This window comes from Sparus aurata, unplaced genomic scaffold (assembly GCF_900880675.1).
Source record: "Sparus aurata unplaced genomic scaffold, fSpaAur1.1, whole genome shotgun sequence".
In the NCBI taxonomy this organism is placed as follows: Eukaryota; Metazoa; Chordata; class Actinopteri; order Spariformes; family Sparidae; genus Sparus; species Sparus aurata.
The window spans coordinates 204,713-222,267 of NW_022045109.1; the positions used below are offsets into that span (position 1 = coordinate 204,713).

Consider the following 17,555-nt stretch of genomic DNA (forward strand, 5'->3'; position numbering starts at 1 on the left):
ATGCAAAAAGCCAGAGTTCGGAAAAATGATCAAGTGTGTGATGTGCAAACATAGCTTCCATTATGATTGTGTACAAGTTAAAAGGAGGCTGAAGAACTGGCACTGCAGTCTGTGTAGATGAACTGTACACCTGACCCATCTGCATCCATCTAAACAGGGCAGTTTAGAGAGAGGGGGGAGGAGGGAGGAGGGAGTGGAGGAGAGCGAGGGGGGGGGGGGGTGAAGAGGAGTGGATTGAGAGAGAATGGGGGGTTCAGCATAAAGTCTAGATTGCTGCATTGATCCCACATTCGGCTAGTGCACACAGCAGAGTAACTTTGTGAGCCAATAGTCCTGATTTGTTTCATGTACCAGTCTATTACTATACCTGTATATATAATTTGCACTTGTATTTGCACTTTGCACTTGTATATATGTTTCTATTTCTGGTCAATGAATTAAGACAATACTTTTTCTTTGATATTACTTACCTATCTGAAATACAGTTACTGATGTTGAAATAGTGACATTTAAAATAAGAGGTAGTCATTTGCTGTACATTAAATGAAGACACTGTAATTCGGTTTGAATTTTATTTGATGATTATTTCCATCTTGTTAAATTCTAATCCCAAACAATCATAACAATGAAGTATAACAATTATCACAATCTAGAAAAAAGCTCATAGTATGAAAGGTTTCTCAAAAGGAGCAATGTAGAAAAGTGAACGAGTAAAAAAAGCATTTATGTTCTGAGTTCATAGTTTTACTGACACAATACATTTCATACACGTTTATTTTGGCACTACAGTTTTTCAGAGATTCGTCATGGCACCACAAACAATCACTATATCATCCAACAGGCTAACTTGGGAAATTGGAATAACAGAATACAAAATTTTGAAACTCTTCCATCTGCTTATAACTCTCTCTACATGTATTCTCACACGTGCCAGTTGTCTTGATGAGTCTACTCAACATGCCGGTAACTGACTCTTTCCTTTAGTGAAACTTGGTACATGCAAGGTGGCACCATATGCAGCAAGTTCATCCCTGATCAAGAATCCCCTGTCTGCTAAGATTTCATCTCTTGGCTCTAGTAGGTCTAAAAATCCTGATTCCAGTGTTATTTGTTTATCTGACACTCTCCCACCCCAGCCTTTGGACAGGAATGAAACTGCCCCTGCCGGAGTTATTCCCACCAGGTACTTAGTATTATTGTGTTTGTAGTTGGACCAGGTCTGAGCTCTAGCAGTCAAGTTAGTACGTCTCTCTATGAAAATTTCTGTACAGTCAATTATACACCGGCATCTCTTGAAACGTCGCCTGAAACTTTTTGGCATATTTTGAAGGATAGCCCCCTTTGCCGGCCACTTAATAATAGATTTTAACATTTTTGCCATTACAGGTAGCCAGGATCTTAGAATGTTTGAAACTGTGCTTTCAGAGGCTCTGAACCTATACGCTATATCTCTATTACTGAGTCCCAATCTCAGTTTCATTAGAACCATTAATAAATGATCTTCTAGTGTGAGAGATGCATATAGCTTCTGCACACCACATTTTATTTTACCCATTAACCAAATGAAGAGGACTGAAGTTAACCCAGTGAGAAATAGCAAGTAATTAGCATTGTCTTTGACCGTGGAAAAGGAGAAGTGTGATTTCTGAAGCTCCTCTTTCAATCTTGCATTCTCCTCTCTGAGTCTGTAACAGTCATTTCTCAGGTTACCATATTCAGTACTGAGTTGGTTATACTTCTGACTGAGACTGTTGAAGGCTTCTTGTGGGACCATAGTCTCTTCTGGGTCATCTGCTGTCATTGGAACATCATCACCTGGAAGACATTTGCACAGTGTCTTCAGTGTCAGCGCTTATTATAATAATAATAATTATGTATGACATAGAATACCTAAAACTACAGAATTTATGTTCTCACCATGGCAAGACGCCTCCTCCTGCTCCGGTCCGAGTATCCCTTTTCCTTTTTCTTTCCAGTCTTAGAGAGAATGATACAGAGTTAAAAGCCTGCATACAAGAAGGTAGGGTTAGTCACACAGTTTATAAACCTCAATTTGACAGACCTTGCAATCTTTTCCATAGGCCTGCTACTCTGCCGTCCATAGGAAAAAACAGAGGGAACAAAGTCTGGACTGTTTTCATCTGTAGAAGCCTTGCCTACAAAATAAGATGAAGCTTTATCAGTGTCAGGCAGTCTAAGCTAACGTTAGCATACTGGTTGGTTGGACATGTTAAATTAAGCTACTAAGTTAGTTAGCTACCAAATGTTAGGAATGGCAAGATACACAAGAAAATTATGTATTTAGCTAGTTATCTAGCTAGTAACGTTAGTAGTAATTACCTGATATGAAGTGTGCGCTGCAAACACGAGCATTTTTGATGATTGCCTCCGTCCAGTCCATTCTTCTGATTGCATTCAGCCATAGTTGTCTTCGGTTTTGTTGGCTGGCAGGTGGTATACGGTAATATTTTAGATTTAAGCCATTACTCTTTCGGTTCTGGCACCCGACAACACAACAAGATGACACCATGGTAGCACAGATGGCCAGGAGCTACTAACGTTAGCAGTTGCCTCTAAATCGGTTTGTTTTGCCTCCAGCTGAACACGTGACGTAATCGTGATGTAGGGTCAGAAGGGGTTGTGGTTTCCGGGCTTTCTTTCTTTTTGGTGTCGGGGTGTTGTTTGATCATAAAAAAGTCTGCGGAGGCAAGGCGGGTGGAATGAAGAAGCAATCTTTATTGAAACAGAATCTAGCAATCTAGAAAAGTGAATTAAAAATCAGAATGTGTTGCCCTCAAGATACCTCAGGGTCTATAACAACTTCAAATTTAGATACTTTGTAATTGCTTCACTTCAAACGGTCACACAGTGGCTCATCAAGAGTAGATGAAGAGCCTAAATGTTGTCTTACTGTAAATGATCATGTTCTGTTTTCCTTGTAATGTCACCATTAAATACATTTGAACTTTGTCTATCTGGTACATTATAGTAAGTCTTGCACAATAACAATACAATTACAACAGTTATTCATTATTATGATGACAACTGTGCTTACGTGCATCATGATTAAATCACAGCTGAGGGGAATTTGCTGACTACATCTAACAAATAAGCATAACTATAGACACATAAGATGATGCATTTTCTCATAGCAACATTTGTCACAATGAATGAAATACACTTCAGTGAATGAATGAAATACAATAATCAGAACAAATGACTGAATCAGATGCCTTGTCCCGCTGCACCATCTCATCACACGCAGAACAGCTCAGGATAATTCTTTGTATTGTTAATGTGACGGGAACAGAAAGGGTTAATTAATAAGAGTGGATAGTACAGATAACACTGGACACAGCAGTTAACCACTTCTCCATCATCACCCTAAGCTGACAGAACTGAGCAGTTTATTGACGACATCTTTCAGGGTTGTTGCGTTACATGAATGATTTTATAGGTTTATTCATGTTGACTATCCCACAGGTGCGGCCACACGGCTGCTACTTATCTGAAAGTATTTGATATTTGGGTAGAAAAGAGGCAGAGGCCTTATGGATATGGAAATTCATCGAAACACACGTCATATACGTCAGCGTAGATGAGAGCCAATTAGGGCAAAGTCCTGACGTCATGAAGGTGGGTCTGGGGTCGCGCAGCACCTGGAGAGCAACTTGGGGTTGGGGCCAAGATGGCGCCACTGTAAGGCGCTTCTTCTGTGCGCTGCCAAAGCTTTTTTTTCGTTCAGGGCTTGAATTCACCTGCCTAAGACTAGAAAACATGTAAATAGTTTGCTAATGTAACCCAGTGTTATTTTATTGTTGAAACTTTTATTTTATTTTCATTTTTCAGTTAATGTGAGTCTTTCTGCAGATATTGTCTTTTCCTATGTAAAATGAATGCGTCACAGTGCCACAAATGGCAGTTTTTCGCTGAGTATTGTTTTTTCCAATTTACTGTGAATGCACCGCAGGACTGCACACTGCAGCTTCGGTTAGCGAGGGAGAGAACTTTCTTCACTTCTTCTGAGAGTCGGAATGAGAAACGACTAAGAGCAAAGACACAGTTTTATCACTGAAAATGTCCTTTTTGCAAGTTGTAAAGTGATATGGTCGAGTCCTGTGATGGTTTAAGCCAAGGAGAGTCGAATATTGTCGAATAATATCCTGGCTGGTTTTTTTCCATTGGTAGAATGGTTTTAAAGAATGAGCAGTGCTATCCATCAACTAGGTTCTGCCTGAAGAGTCTGCAAAGGACGTTCTGGATCTGATGGCCACCTGCTTTCCAGGAGGGTGGTAGGACAAAAAACGGATTTCCCATCTCCTTTGGAGGATTTTTTTGTTTTTTTCTGAGATCTCAGACTTTTTTATTTTTTTTTTATTTGGGTCAGGCCTGACACACACACAAAACTGAGTGCAACAAACTGATATGGACAGTGTGAATAACTGCAGGAAAAAGAGAGAACAATCTAAATGAACAGAATTGAAACTGATAACTCATTGGTAACAGATGTCTTCTTTTTTTTCCTACTCTTTGCTCCATTTGTTACTGTTTATGCCCATGTTGTGAAACAATTTTTTCTTGGTTCAAGTCTTTTATTGAGAATGGGTAAAATCTTGACAATACACATTCTACTTTTTCTACTAAAGTAATCGTCAGTCTCTTATTATGGTTGGAGGTTTCTTTTCACTCTAAGCAGAGTTACCATTGCCAATCTCCTTACGAATCCTAGTTATTTGAGTCCTGGGTTGTGTAGATTTAGACAGTTTGTGTTCTCAAAGACCAAATTGATTCAGATTCCTGACTACACAGCAAAAGGGTGACACTAACGTTGTAAAAGATTGTTTTGAGGCCTGTTGGTGAAACGTTCACCCACTTTTTTTTTTTTTTCGTGGACTTTCTCTGTCGGGCTCTGCCCACAACGAGCTAACGCAGTTGTTAACCGTGACTTTGTTTGCTTGCTAGCTCGGTGTCCAAACTGTTGTCTGTTAAAAGGCTCCAACCGCTAAATAACTGGTTCTGCAGACATGTCGTCTACTTTGGAGAATGAGGAAACGGCAATGGACGAGTCAGTGGAGAGTCTTACCTACGCCAAATCACCTGCGGAGGCTGAAACTTCCCTGAGCACTAGCCCACAGAAAAAATCTTCGCGCCGAGGTCGGAGCCCTCTAACGCTGTCCTGCTGGCGGCCATTAACAAGCTCACTGAGTCGCAGCACGGTGTCAGGGAGAAGCTGGAATTCATAGAGAAGTCCACAGAGAACAATTTCAAGAGTATTCAAATGCTCTTTACATCAGTGCAAGCTGCGGAGCTCCAGATTAAATCTTTGTCTGCTGAAAATTAGAAATTGGTGGAAAAGTGAATGACATGGATGCGTACTCCAGACGCTGGAACTTGAAGGTATCCGGGATTCCTGAGGTTGAGGGCGAGAATACGAAAATGATGGTGATTGAGATCTTCTCCCGTGTCTCACCTGGTCCCGCCGACTCTCTTCAGAAGACGGTGGACATCGCCACAGACTGGGACCACGGAGGAGGAGGGAGGAACAGCATCCGCCGCGCCGCATCATAGTCCGCTTTTCGTACCGAGCTCACCGAGCTCAAGTCTGGGCGGACGCAAAACATTCTGAGGTCCTTAATCAGAAGAACGTGAAGATATCGGAGGACTTAACTCAGCAAGTCAGGGAGGCGAGAGCGAAGCTGTGGCCGCTGGTGGAGGAGGCGAGGAAGCAGAACAAGAGAGCAGGCTTCAGCGGCCCTTTTGCTATTATTGGTGGTAAAAAGATCTCTGTGGAGGACTTGACATGAGGTATTTACATGAGCAGGTGTTTGATTGTGCAAAAATGTAGGTTACATACTAAGCTGCATACTTTCTGAATCTTACGCTCTCTTGATATTCCTGCCCCCTTTTCTGAATATACAAGATGTTTTTTTAATTGTTAAAGAAGGATAGTGTTCATTCTCTTTACGTGTTCATAAGCTTTGCATATAATTTGTTCCGTCCAAGAATGTTTCTATTGGTTTATACTTCTATATTTGTTCATAACACGAATGTGATGCCGTTTACATGGGTCAGTTTCTAAGATTGTTCACTCTGAGGATAGTTTTTGGTTTGTGAATTCAGGTTTTGCACATTTGGTGGTTGGAACATGGAGAAAAAAATTCATTTTTCTTTTTTAATTTGGAGAAAAAACGAGGTGAAGAAAAAAAATATCTGCTTTATATATTGACAATAATCTATCTAAAAATGAAAAGGAAATATCTTCTTTTATCTCTAACTTCTATCAAAAGTTATACGCTTCCTCATTTGACTCTCAGTCTTGTCGTGTCTTTTTTGACAAAGTATCCCCATTTATTCCTAAAATCTCCAGAGAGAACTGTGAGCTTTGTGAAGGTCCAATTACTATAGAAGAATTACAGTCTGTTATTACAAAAATGCCATCAAACAAAAGTCCCGGTCCAGATGGGTTACCTTATGAATTCTATGTGACATTTTGGGAAGATTTAAAACACATGTTGTTGGACGTTTTTGTTGAATGTGCCAAAAATAATGAGTTAACTGTTTCTATGAAGCAAGGCTTAATATCTCTCATTCCTAAACCCAGTAAAGATCTCCTTTATCTTGATAACTGGCGACCTATAACTTTGCTCAATTCAGACTACAAAATTCTTGCTGCACTGTATGCTAATAGATTAAAATTATGCCTAGAGGAAATTATTTCTGTTACGCAAACAGGTTTTATGAAAGGTCGGCACATCTCTGACAATATTCGGCTCGTTTTGGACATTTTAGATTACGCAGATTTATTTGATGAAAAGTCACTGATTTTGTTTTTGGACTTCTACAAAGCTTTTGATACTGTCGAACATTCTTTTATTTTTGAGGCTTCATAATATTTTGGGTTTAGAGAAAACTTCAACAATATTATAAGAACACTCTATACTAATATTAATAGTTGTGTATCTTTAGCACACGGTACTTCTCCTCGTTTTGATGTAAAACGTGGGATAAGACAAGGGTGTCCGATTTCACCCTTCTTATTTTTGATAGCTGCTGAAGTTCTTAATTTATTTATTGTTAATTGTGTGAATGTAGAAGGTATCAAGATAGGTAACAATGTTCTCACCATCAGTCAGCTTGCTGATGATACCTGTCTGTTTCTTCAAAATGAACTTCAAGTCCCTATTGTTATAGATGCCTTAAAAATGTTTTCCGTTGCTTCTGGCCTCACTATTAATAAGACTAAGTGTGAGAATGTAATGAATTCATTAACAAGTTTAGACCCGATGTGTCCCCTTTATGTTCCTTCTGCAAAGAAGACGTTGAGTCATTTTCTCATTTATTTTATGGATGCCTCCATTCTACTAACTTTTGGACTCAGATGTCTTTATTAATTTGGGAGTCTTATAAGATCCTGGTCACAATTACAGAAGATATGGTCTTATTTTTGAGTGTTGAATCTAACAATAAGGAAATTAATGATGTGATAAAATTGCTGTGTCTGCTTGGTAAATTTCATATTCATAAAGCCAAATTTCTTCAATTTATTCCAAATGAAACTTTGTTCAAGGTAGAGCTCAATATTTTTTATGATTCTGTATGTAATGTACCTAAGAACAAAAAAGCTTTAAAGACATCGAGTCTGTTGAAAAGAATTGTGGACTGTACTGCCAGATGAAATGGTGCCGCTGTTATTTTATTTGATGAAGTAATTAATTAATTTAGTTATCTAATCTTTATATTACTGGTGCTTGTTTGTTTTTGTTTTTTCTGTTGTTTTTTGTTTGTTTTTTGTGTATTCATACTCCCTGTACATTTGTTGTTCATCAACATGCTAATAACATTTTGAAAAAAAAAAAAAAAACCTGTGCGAATGCTCTGCAGCAGCCTCGCTCCCGCAATAACTTAAGTTCATGTGACGTCAGATGCGGAGCAGAAACCATCCAGGTCATCGTGGACACATTTTAACCAGCATGCATCACGATTTATGCAGCGCTGCTTGATCTTGAACTCGCCTACTCTCTCTTCCCTTAGACGTTCTTCGTCGGCGAAGAAGTGGAGGAAATTGAAATTCCATTCATGTTTGATTACAATCAACAACGACTGCGATCAGTTTTCTTACCTGATGCTATGGGAACTTTGCTGGCCTTTTTCTCATATTAATCTCCTTCAGAAATTATTCAATCTGAGATGTTCAAAATATTAGTCAACCAAAACATTTGGGCTGAGGGAATAGAGCAGTGGAACTGCTGCTGTATTGCATGCAGACGACTGGGGATCAAGACCTGTGTCAAGCCTGTATTTCTGCAGAGGATGTGTTCACCATCTCATCACACACAGAACAGCTCAGGATAATTCTTTGTATTGTTAATGTGACGGGAACAGAAAGGGTTCATTAATAAGAGTGGATAGTACAGATAACACTGGACACAGCAGTTAACCACTTCTCCATCATCACCACAAGCTGACAGAACTGAGCAGTTTATTGACGACATCTTTCAGGGTTGTTGAGTTACATGAAGGATTTTATAGGTTTATTCATGTTGACTATCCCACAGGTGCGGCCACACGGCTGCTACTGATCTGAAAGTATTTGATATTTGGGTAGAAAAGAGGCAGAGGCCTTATGGATATGGAAATTCATCGAAACACACGTCATATACGTCAGCGTAGATGAGAGCCAATTAGGGCAAAGTCCTGACGTCATGAAGGTGGGTCTGGGGTCGCGCAGTACCTGGAGAGTCATGTTTTTTTGTTAGGGGGTACATACAACCCGGAAAAAAAGATAAATCCCTCATTCAGACAAAACAGTCTACAATTTCAGCAATTTTGATTGGGTAGTAAACTGCTGAGACACTTTATTTCTGCCTTTACTTCAAAACAAAATCATTGCAAGCAATCTGTCATTGTATTATTGATGCAGACTCCCTGTCAGGGGAGCCACAGGGGGATCCAGACTCAGAGGTATGTGGCCCCTGTTGCCCCCCCCCAGAACCGCCCCTGGTGCGAATGCTCTGCAGCAGCCTCGCTCCCATGATAACTTAAGGTCATGTGACATCAGATGCGGAGCAGAAACCACTCCCATCCAGGTCATCGTGGACACATTTTAACCAGCATGCATCACGATTTAGGCAGCACTGCAGCACTGCGGGATCTTGAACTCGCCTATAGTGGGGTGGACTCAACCATTTCTAGGAATGGGAGGGGGGACTAAATCTTTACAGATGTAAATTGCACATTATTGCGCGATTATAATGACCACCGCTTACATTGTGCTTTTCATGAATGCTACTGCATTGTTCAAAAATTAGTAAAGGTGTCTCAAATTATTCAAGGGGGGGACAGCTTTACTTGAGGGGGGACATGTCCCACCTGTCCCCCCCGGGATTTCCGCCTATGGTCTGATGGATTGATGATGCAGCAGAGATTCAAACATCAGACTCATGAACTCTGAGTGAGGAGAAGTGTTGAGCTCTTCTCTCTGAGCTTCTTCTGATTCATCCTGTTGTCTTCAGTCAGTGACGTGTCTGTGATGTCAGTGATGATGTCAGCGTAATGATGTCAGTGATGATGTCAGCGTGATGATGTCAGCGTGATGTGTGAACAGCAGCGGATCATTAAGAAGAGACGCAGCAGATGAAGAGTGGATGTTTTATTCCAGAGGTGGACACTGAAGCTCAGTGATGACTTACATTTCATTCAGACTGCTGTAACAAACTGTGAGCTAACACACTGTTTCACAAAGATCACACACATGATGTTCAACACAACGTCTTCACAAACATTACAGCACATCAGAATCATCAGCAACATCTGGGAGTTTCACTGGACCAGTTACAGATGTTTCATCACTGGTTCTGTTCAGAGAAGTCAGAGATCAGATCAGTGATGGAGGATTAAACCTGCAGTCGCTCCATCAGCCCGGAGCTACATCGGGTCTTTAGACTGGTCCTGACTGCTCAGCTGGTCTGAGTCAGGACCAGACTATAGAATGGACCCTGTTGCACCAACAGAACTAAACCCAGTCTGAACTTCAGCTGGTCTCAGTGAGAAGAACCCAGTGAGACCGTCAGCTTGGACGGAGAATGAAAAGTGACCCGTCTGAGTTTAAGAGCAGACGTCGACCCGGTTGGTGCAACGAGGAACTAACAGAGTTTAGAGCAGTTCCTGATTCACGAGTCGGATCAGAACCACATGAGGCTGATGATGGATTCTATAAGTGACGGCAGGTTTCACACATCTGGTCATGAATGTGTTTAAATAAAAGGGGCGGAGCCTGCAGAGACGCTGGCTCAGCATCAACACACACTTAACTTTGTCTCCTCGTCTGTAAATCAGCATCATCGTCTCATCCTGTCAACATCAATCACTTCTGTCTCTACAGAGAAACTCCACCAGATCCAGATGTTTACACCTGGAGGAGGTGCTGATGATGTCACTGTCCAACACAGGCCACACACACACACACTGACAGGTCCACATCTGGATTAACACTTTATTACATCTGGAATCAGAAAAGCTTAAAGAGCATTCAGTGACAGTTCAGCAGGAATCAGATCAACACAGTGTTCAAGAGTTTATTGATACAAGATGAAGGAAAGTTATCAAAGAGAACAGAAGTGACATCATCAGCCCCGACCAATCATCTGCACTCGTTTCCTTTGATGAGGAAGAAGGTTCCAGCAGCCACGCCGAGCAGACCCACAGTCAGACCCAGTCCACAGAACACTGCAGGTCCAACACCGGGCAGAGTCTTCTCCACATCTGGAGACAGAAACACACACACAGACGTTAACACACCTCCACATCTGGAGACAGAAAAACACAGAGAGACGTTAACACACCTCCACATCTGGAGACAGAAAGAGAAGGAGAGATTAACACACCTCCACATCTGGAGACAGAAACACACAGAGACGTTAACACACCTCCATATCTGCAGACAGAAACAGAAGGAGATGTTAACACACCTCCACATCTGGAAACAGAAACACACACACAGACGTTAACACACCTCCACATCTGGAGACAGAAACACACAGAGAGACGTTAACACACCTCCACATCTGGAGACAGAAACACACACACAGACGTTAACACACCTCCACATCTGGAGACAGAAACACACAGAGATGTTAACACACCTCCACATCTGGAGACAGAAACGGACACAGAGACATTAACACACCTCCACATCTGGAGACAGAAACACACAGAGACATTAACACACCTCCACATCTGGAGACAGAAACACACACAGAGACGTTAACACACCTCCACATCTGGAGACAGACACACAGAGACGTTAACACACCTCCACATCTGGAGACAGAAACACACACAGAGACGTTAACACACCTCCACATCTGGAGACAGAAACACACAGAGATGTTAACACACCTCCACATCTGGAGACAGAAACACACACAGACGTTAACACACCTCCACATCTGGAGACAGAAACGGACACAGAGACATTAACACACCTCCACATCTGGAGACAGAAACAGAAACAGAGACATTAACACACCTCCACATCTGGAGACAGAAACACACAGAGATGTTAACACACCTCCACATCTGGAGACAGACACACAGAGACGTTAACACACCTCCACATCTGGAGACAGAAACACACACAGAGACGTTAACACACCTCCACATCTGGAGACAGAAACACACAGAGACGTTAACACACCTCCACATCTGGAGACAGAAACACACACAGAGACGTTAACACACCTCCACATCTGGAGACAGAAACACACAGAGATGTTAACACACCTCCACATCTGGAGACAGAAACACACACACAGACGTTAACACACCTCCACATCTGGAGACAGAAACACACAGAGAGACATTAACACACCTCCACATCTGGAGACAGAAACGGACACAGAGACATTAACACACCTCCACATCTGGAGACAGAAACACACAGAGACATTAACACACCTCCACATCTGGAGACAGAAACAGAAACAGAGACGTTAACACACCTCCACATCTGGAGACAGAAACACACAGAGAGACATTAACACACCTCCACATCTGGAGACAGAAACGGACACAGAGACATTAACACACCTCCACATCTGGAGACAGAAACACACAGAGACATTAACACACCTCCACATCTGGAGACAGAAACAGAAACAGAGACATTAACACACCTCCACATCTGGAGACAGAAACAGACACAGAGACATTAACACACCTCCACATCTGGAGACAGAAACACACAGAGACATTAACACACCTCCACATCTGGAGACAGACACACACAGAGACATTAACACACCTCCACATCTGGAGACAGAAACAGACACAGAGACGTTAACACACCTCCACATCTGGAGACAGACACACACACAGACATTAACACACCTCCACATCTGGAGACAGACACACACAGAGACATTAACACACCTCCACATCTGGAGACAGAAACACACACACACAGACGTTAACACACCTCCACATCTGGAGACAGACACACACACAGACATTAACACACCTCCACATCTGGAGACAGACACACACAGAGACATTAACACACCTCCACATCTGGAGACAGAAACACACACACAGACGTTAACACACCTCCACATCTGGAGACAGAAACACACACACAGACGTTAACACACCTCCACATCTGGAGACAGAAACACACACAGAGACGTTAACACACCTCCACATCTGGAGACAGAAACACACACACAGACGTTAACACACCTCCACATCTGGAGACAGAAACACACAGAGACGTTAACACACCTCCACATCTGGAGACAGAAACACACACACAGACGTTAACACACCTCCACATCTGGAGACAGAAACACACACACAGACGTTAACACACCTCCACATCTGGAGACAGAAACACACAGAGACGTTAACACACCTCCACATCTGGAGACAGAAACACACACACAGACGTTAACACACCTCCACATCTGGAGACAGAAACACACAGAGACGTTAACACACCTCCACATCTGGAGACAGAAATGTGTATTGTTGTCAGTGTAAATAAAGTTTGTATTGTTGTCAGTTTAAATAAAATTTGTATTGTCGTCAGTGTAAATAAAGTTTGTATTGTTGTCAGTGTAAATAAAGTTTGTATCATTGTCAGTTTAAATAAAGTTTGTATTGTTGTCAGTTTAAATAAAGTTTGTATTGTCGTCAGTGTAAATAAAGTGTGTATTGTCGTCAGTGTAAATAAAGTTTTTTCTCACCCCAGATCCTGGTCAGTGGGTCCTTCAGGGCTGGATGGGACACTGAACAGCTGTAGAAGTCTCCTTGTTGGGGGGTGAAGTCCAGTTTGGAGAACTGGTTGTAGGTTCCGTCTTTGTTGATGTTAGGAACGTTGACGCTGGTCCCTTCAGTCACCTTCTGTCCGTTCTTGGTCCAGGAGAACTTCACAGGAGCAGGATAGAAACCAGTCACATGACAGATCAGGATGTTCTTCACCTCCAGCTCCACCTCGTCTCTGGGGTAGATGACCGGACTGGAGGGAGCATCTGAACACACACACAGATCAGATTATTAGTAAGTACTTCATTACATTTCCTCTTAAGTGTAAAAGAAACTCAGTGTTATATCTTAAAGTGAACACATGATGACACTACAGATAACTAGAGACCGGAGGGTTGTTCCAGAAAGGAGGTTCACAGACTCTGAGCCTCACCCTGAACTGAGTTGACTCACCCTGTGAAGTGAAACTCTGAGTTTTCAGTTCCAGAACAGCTGATCTGAGTTCGATAAGTGACTCTGAGTATGTTAACTCTGAGTTGAGCTCGTGCCTGACGACTAGTAAAAAGCCATCATCATCAATGGAGCTCCGATACTGTGATTCACCATGGCAACGGGAGAAAACAGGAAGGTGATTGATTAACCTGCCAAGTGATTAAAAAAAACAAAAACGAAGAGGATTGTTCAGATGTGAGAGCACGTCAGCGATGACGTGTAGCCTGATATTCGCTGTGCAGCCGGAGAATATAAATGACGGACTGATGAGAAGCGTCTGCTGTTCGGTTCAGTCCTCGTCAGGGAGTGAGAGCTCATCTAAATGAATCTAAATTCTCCTCCTGGTGTAAATCTATGTGAATCATTTCTGCTTCAACATGATGGGACTGAGAAGGGAAGGACAGCCGCTGTCAGACAGCTCCGTCAGACTCAGGGTTTCTTCAGGTGAACCTGCAGTGAGCAGGTTCTGTTCACAGAGTCAGTTACCGCAGTAACAGACCCAGAGTTTAACTTACCTCTCTTTCTGGAACTGAACTCTCAGAGTTTCTCTCATCTCAGGGTTAACAAACTCAGAGTTTCTCTCATCTCAGGGTTAACAAACTCAGAGTTTTCACAAAACCTGCTTTCTGGAATACCCCCCGGATCTTCTGTCTACATTGTGATCTGAGGATTAAAACAACCTGCTTCTTCCTCAACATCAGAACATTTAGGTAAACATGTGAAGAAGGTTTGGTCTGGAGCATCACAGCAACGCCTCTTGGTGGTCATTTTAATGCCATTTTCAACTGCCATGTTGCCAATTAGTAAAGACGAACCGCTGTGTAATTCACACAGAAAGCCGGCACTGCGGCTCCTAAAGATGTCATGATGATGACGTCTGTGTGTTTTCAAGGTGTTACCCAGGTGTCTTCCCCTGTCAATTTAAACTTGTGGACAGGCTGCTGTTATAATGTGTCGTGATTGAGATCCTGACCCACCAAAAATCCTGGAAATTTGACAAAGTTACTGAGGTGTCTGCACACTGACACATTCAGAGCTAATCTTTAATAGTGATAGTTGTTTTCCCTTACTGTGAGGTAAGAGAGATGGCGGATGTGATGTTTACATATCTAGGGGCCCCGGAGCCATTAAACAGCTCTCTGTGTGTGCGTTGAAGCTTAGCTGGAGGACAGATCATATGGAGCAATAAAACTGAATCTATCTCCCATACTAGTTGTTCAGAGCTGATTTAAGGTATACATCTCCATATAAGCATGAGGAGACAACCCGGTCCATTTTAGGCTGTAAGTTTCAAGAAGTGACCTCAGCGGAAGTTAGATAATGTATAGGAGGAGGCAGACTAACTTCTCCTTCTACTATTGGATAGATGGACCCTCAATCCACCAAAGTGACCAATTAGAAGAAGTTGGACAATGCAGTGATTAGACTTTAAAAAGGCCCGCACAAGCGGAGAAGGGTGGTGGTATTTTGCAGATATCCGATATCGAAAGCGATAGGATTTCTGTGAGAGCAGAGGGCAAAGCATTGGGCAGAACTTATATTTATATCTAACCCATAAATTTGAGAAACCCAGGTAGCAGCCGTGCTTGGACGGACGCTGGCATTGAGATCTGTTTTCAATAAAGATTGCTCTAACATTCCACCAGCCTGGCTTCCACAGAATTCATTTAACAACATACTACAAATTAACACCTTTGATTAAAAGAGCCCAGAAACCAGGCCCGGCTCTAGACTGCCTTGATTGGGGGGGCAGTAAGAAATGTTGATGGGTCACCAACTGCTACTGTTTTGAGTGCCATAGTGATGACGTTTGTTCGTATGCCTACCAGTCTATGATGCCAACCCAGACGTAAGCATCGCAGATTCGCCGTGGTTCCATTGGCAAAGCTCTAACGGGAATTATTTTTCTGGATTGACAAAGAAAACAAATTCTGTGGCCAACAAATTATTGATGTCAGTCTACTAACATATTTTCTATTTAAATTTGAAGCTACAATGTAATTGGCATTTTACATTTTAAGCCCACCTCCACCTCCCTGATGTAGGACAACTTTATCAATGCCCAATTATAATTAGTTATCTAATATAAATGGAATCTAAACCTAAATATTGTGCAACTGTCAGATAGAACTTTTGACGCACGGAAAGAACACACACTTTTGAGCCCCAGTGATGCTATAAACAACTGCACCAAAACATGGACATATGAATGCACAACCCCAATGCATAACTAAATCATCAGAGCCAGCCGTTCCAATAAAAATGTCTTGCCATCATTCGTTATCCATGTTTACCTCTTCTAGATGAAGCTGCACTTGATTTTAAAAACAAATCAGTTGGTTTGCAGCATTTTTCACCGTCAGCCTACAGTGCTCTCAGATTTCTCTCTCTCTTTTCTCCGCTCACCCCTTGTGTCGCTTGATGCCTCCATTCTTTTTTTTGCTAGCTTAATCTCAGTCAGCTTCCAATTTTCAATCTCCAACTTCCAACAACCACGCAGACGCGGTCCACTCGATTCAGTCTTGAAATTCCCAGAAGGCATTGCTTCATTTTTAACTTTTGCAAACAAATAATCAAATAAAAAAATGGAGGTAGATTGTTTTATTTCAAACCATGCACGTTTTTGAACATCTGAATAAGAAATTAGCTACAAAAGAATGCAGACTGATGTAAAAGTTCGCGACTGTAGAGGGAAATGACTGTGATATAGAGACTTCTATGTGGTATATAAATAGAGATCAGATTGGTATCTGATGCAGGTGTATAGAAATTGGAGAGATGGAATATTTAGCCTTTGAACAACGTTAGATAGAGAACAGAGAGATTAGTCAGCCAGCCCATAAGAGCTTGTTGTTCCTCTAACATCTGCTCATATTAAAGATTGTCAGACTGTCACATACATTTTGCCCCACCACCAAATTTCCCAAACCTCCCGTCATATCTACTACGATGAATTTGGGAAATTTCTTTATAATCTGTGACAAAGCAATTTTGTAAACGGCGCTATAAAAATAAATAAATAAGTCTTGTCTGATTGGTTGATGCTATATTATTGTGCACCACTTTCTTGGCTTTGTAAAGTCGTGTGATGCTGCCTGGGTTCCCTGTTTCTCCCTGTCAGATGCCAGCAGCCTCAGAGCAGCCGCTGTCGGAGGCTCCGGCCCCAGGAAGTAACGTTAAACAGTGGCCGCGGCGCTAACCCGAGTTTACAGGTTATGGAGTCCCCTCTCACTAACGTGTGTTGTTTAATCCTGTCGGCGGGGCTGGGTGAGGCTCGTGGGCCAACAGGACTAACAGCGGGGCTGGCAAGGGTTGAAAGTTGAAACCCGCTTCACAACCGGTACGTAGCCTGCCGTGTGACGCTTCCCATGCCGCGGAGCGGGACAGAGACAAACTCGGCAGCAGCCGCCAATGGGACTAGGCTACTACTAGCAGTTGCTAGCCGACATGCTAACAACTGACAAGCCTGGAGTGCCCGTAGTATCTAATGTGATGCTAACTGAGAGAAGCTGCTACTGACTGTATGCACGGTGACACCATCAGACCACCACAATTCTGATCTGTGCCTCCAGCTTATCACACAGACGCCGGCTGTGGTGGATCAGAGCTGCAGAGAAATTTCACACAGACGGAGGATTCCTGCACTCAGAGCCGCCTTAACCTAATGTTAGGCCCCGGGGCTTAGAGGTGTTGTAGGCCCTCCATCCCCTCGATTTATAGAGTCTCATTTTAAAAAAGCGTAATATCTAGGTAATCTACATCACAAAATGCAGTAGTTTCTTTCGAGACATACAACAGTGAAT

At 42.3% G+C, this 17,555-nt stretch overlaps 1 protein-coding gene across 3 annotated transcripts in view; it reads right to left on the reverse strand.

Moving 5' to 3' along the window:
- Nucleotides 1-9,632: 9,632 nt before the first annotated feature.
- Nucleotides 9,633-17,555, reverse strand: part of LOC115577694 (HLA class II histocompatibility antigen, DP alpha 1 chain) — an 11,156-nt gene continuing 3,233 nt past the window's right edge. For 2 of the 3 annotated variants that reach the window (XM_030410599.1, XM_030410601.1), the window contains 2 exons: nucleotides 13,242-13,526; nucleotides 9,633-10,761 (listed from right to left, as the gene is read on the reverse strand). In XM_030410599.1, the coding sequence (XP_030266459.1) occupies nucleotides 10,640-10,761; nucleotides 13,242-13,526 (407 nt within the window). In that variant the 3' untranslated portion in view covers nucleotides 9,633-10,639. Of the gene's footprint in view, nucleotides 10,762-12,952; nucleotides 13,002-13,241; nucleotides 13,527-17,555 lie in introns of those variants that run through there. The other variant, XM_030410600.1, reaches the window with a different exon arrangement.